Source organism: Pyxicephalus adspersus, unplaced genomic scaffold (genome assembly GCF_032062135.1).
Source record: "Pyxicephalus adspersus unplaced genomic scaffold, UCB_Pads_2.0 Sca6164, whole genome shotgun sequence".
Lineage (NCBI taxonomy): Eukaryota > Metazoa > Chordata > Amphibia > Anura > Pyxicephalidae > Pyxicephalus > Pyxicephalus adspersus.
In genome coordinates, this window is record NW_027323164.1 from 1 (window position 1) to 1,491 (window position 1,491).

At 37.8% G+C, this 1,491-nt stretch overlaps 1 protein-coding gene across 1 annotated transcript; it reads left to right on the top strand.

Moving 5' to 3' along the window:
* Positions 1–713: 713 nt before the first annotated feature.
* On the top strand, positions 714–1,463 carry BAX (BCL2 associated X, apoptosis regulator; the record flags this gene model as incomplete). Its single annotated transcript, XM_072398232.1, has 2 exons — positions 714–945; positions 1,359–1,463. Coding segments are annotated over exons 1-2 (240 nt in total), but the record flags the coding sequence as incomplete, so codon positions are not given.
* Positions 1,464–1,491: the final 28 nt, after the last annotated feature.

Sequence of the window (1,491 nt, forward strand, 5' to 3'; positions counted from 1 at the left end):
TCTCTTTCCCCTCATTGTAGGAAAATGCACAAAAGAGAGCAGCCAGACGCCTCCCGGGATCCATGAGGTATGTATCCCGGGAGGCTCTGCGCTCCTATTCAATCTTGATCAAGACAGAATAGGAGGGTATTTTTTTTCCTTGATGTCCATTATAGAACACAGATCCTTACCCCTCTGTTATTATGCATACATTCCTAATACTGCTTGCAACAGTCTGAGGTATGCTTGGAGTGGCATTTAGTATCATAAATTCTTGGGCTTCCGTAGTCATACATATCATTAACACTGCTTAGGACCAATTTTTGAGGGGAAGCCAATTGACCTAACTGTATATTTTTGAGATGTGGGGAAAAAACAGGAGTGCCCAGAAAACAAAATCTATGCAAACATGGGGAGAACATACAAATGCCTAGCAGATGGTGTCCTTGCCAAAAGTTGATCTTGTGACCTAGCGCCCCAAAGGCAAGAGTGCTAACCACTGAAAGTACCATGGTGCCACAAATAGTTCTAAGGATCTTAGACGCATCTTAAACTGATGTCAAAAGCAGGCCTAATCCATTTGGTTCAAAGCCAATTAATGAGGCATTAGCTGGCATATCCGACATGCGTACTTGGGTTTGTGGCCCACAATTTTAAAAATTTAATTAATATTTTAATTGACTGGTTCTAAACATTTCACTGTCAGAATGCTTTTGGCTACATCATGCATGTATATAAAGGACAAAAGAGAATATATACAAAGTGTGTGTGTGTATATGTATATATATTATTGGATTTAATCTGTATGTTTGCTAATTCTTGTCTTGTAGGATGATTGAGCAAGTGCAAAGCAACCCTCCAAAAGAGGTTTTCTTCCGTGTAGCAACAGAAATGTTTGCTGATGGCAATTTTAATTGGGGTCGTGTCGTAGCTTTGTTTTATTTTGCCTGCAAGTTGGTACTGAAGGTGAGTGATTATGGAATTCCAATTAAATATCTTTACAGAGCACACCTACTGTTATAGCTTGAACAAGTTAAAAGCATAAATTTCTCTGTGCTCTAAACTGTACTTATTTTTTGCACTGTATATTTTTAGCTCATCAGGTGTTATTGCATATTCATTGAACGAAACCCTGTTCCAATCTATCAAGAAAATTATCACTTATTGGTCATCAACTTTTAGTACAGAGAGAGGATGAAAGACTAACATTTGAGACTAGAACATCAGAGACTGACTTTTGACAAAATTTTTGATTGTAGGATATGGTTTATGGGAAGACTGGGAACAAAATGCAGCATAGTAGTGATTGTTAAATCACATAATTTTAATGTAGACTTTTAGGTAGGTCTTTTTACATTTTTACTGTTTATCCTCTGCAGGCTTTGTGTACACGTGTACCCCAGATGATCCGAACAATTATTGATTGGACCATAGAATATCTCAGAGAACATGTTGTCCAGTGGATACGTGATCAAGGAGGCTGGGTGAGTTATTTGTAAATGTATAAAAGGT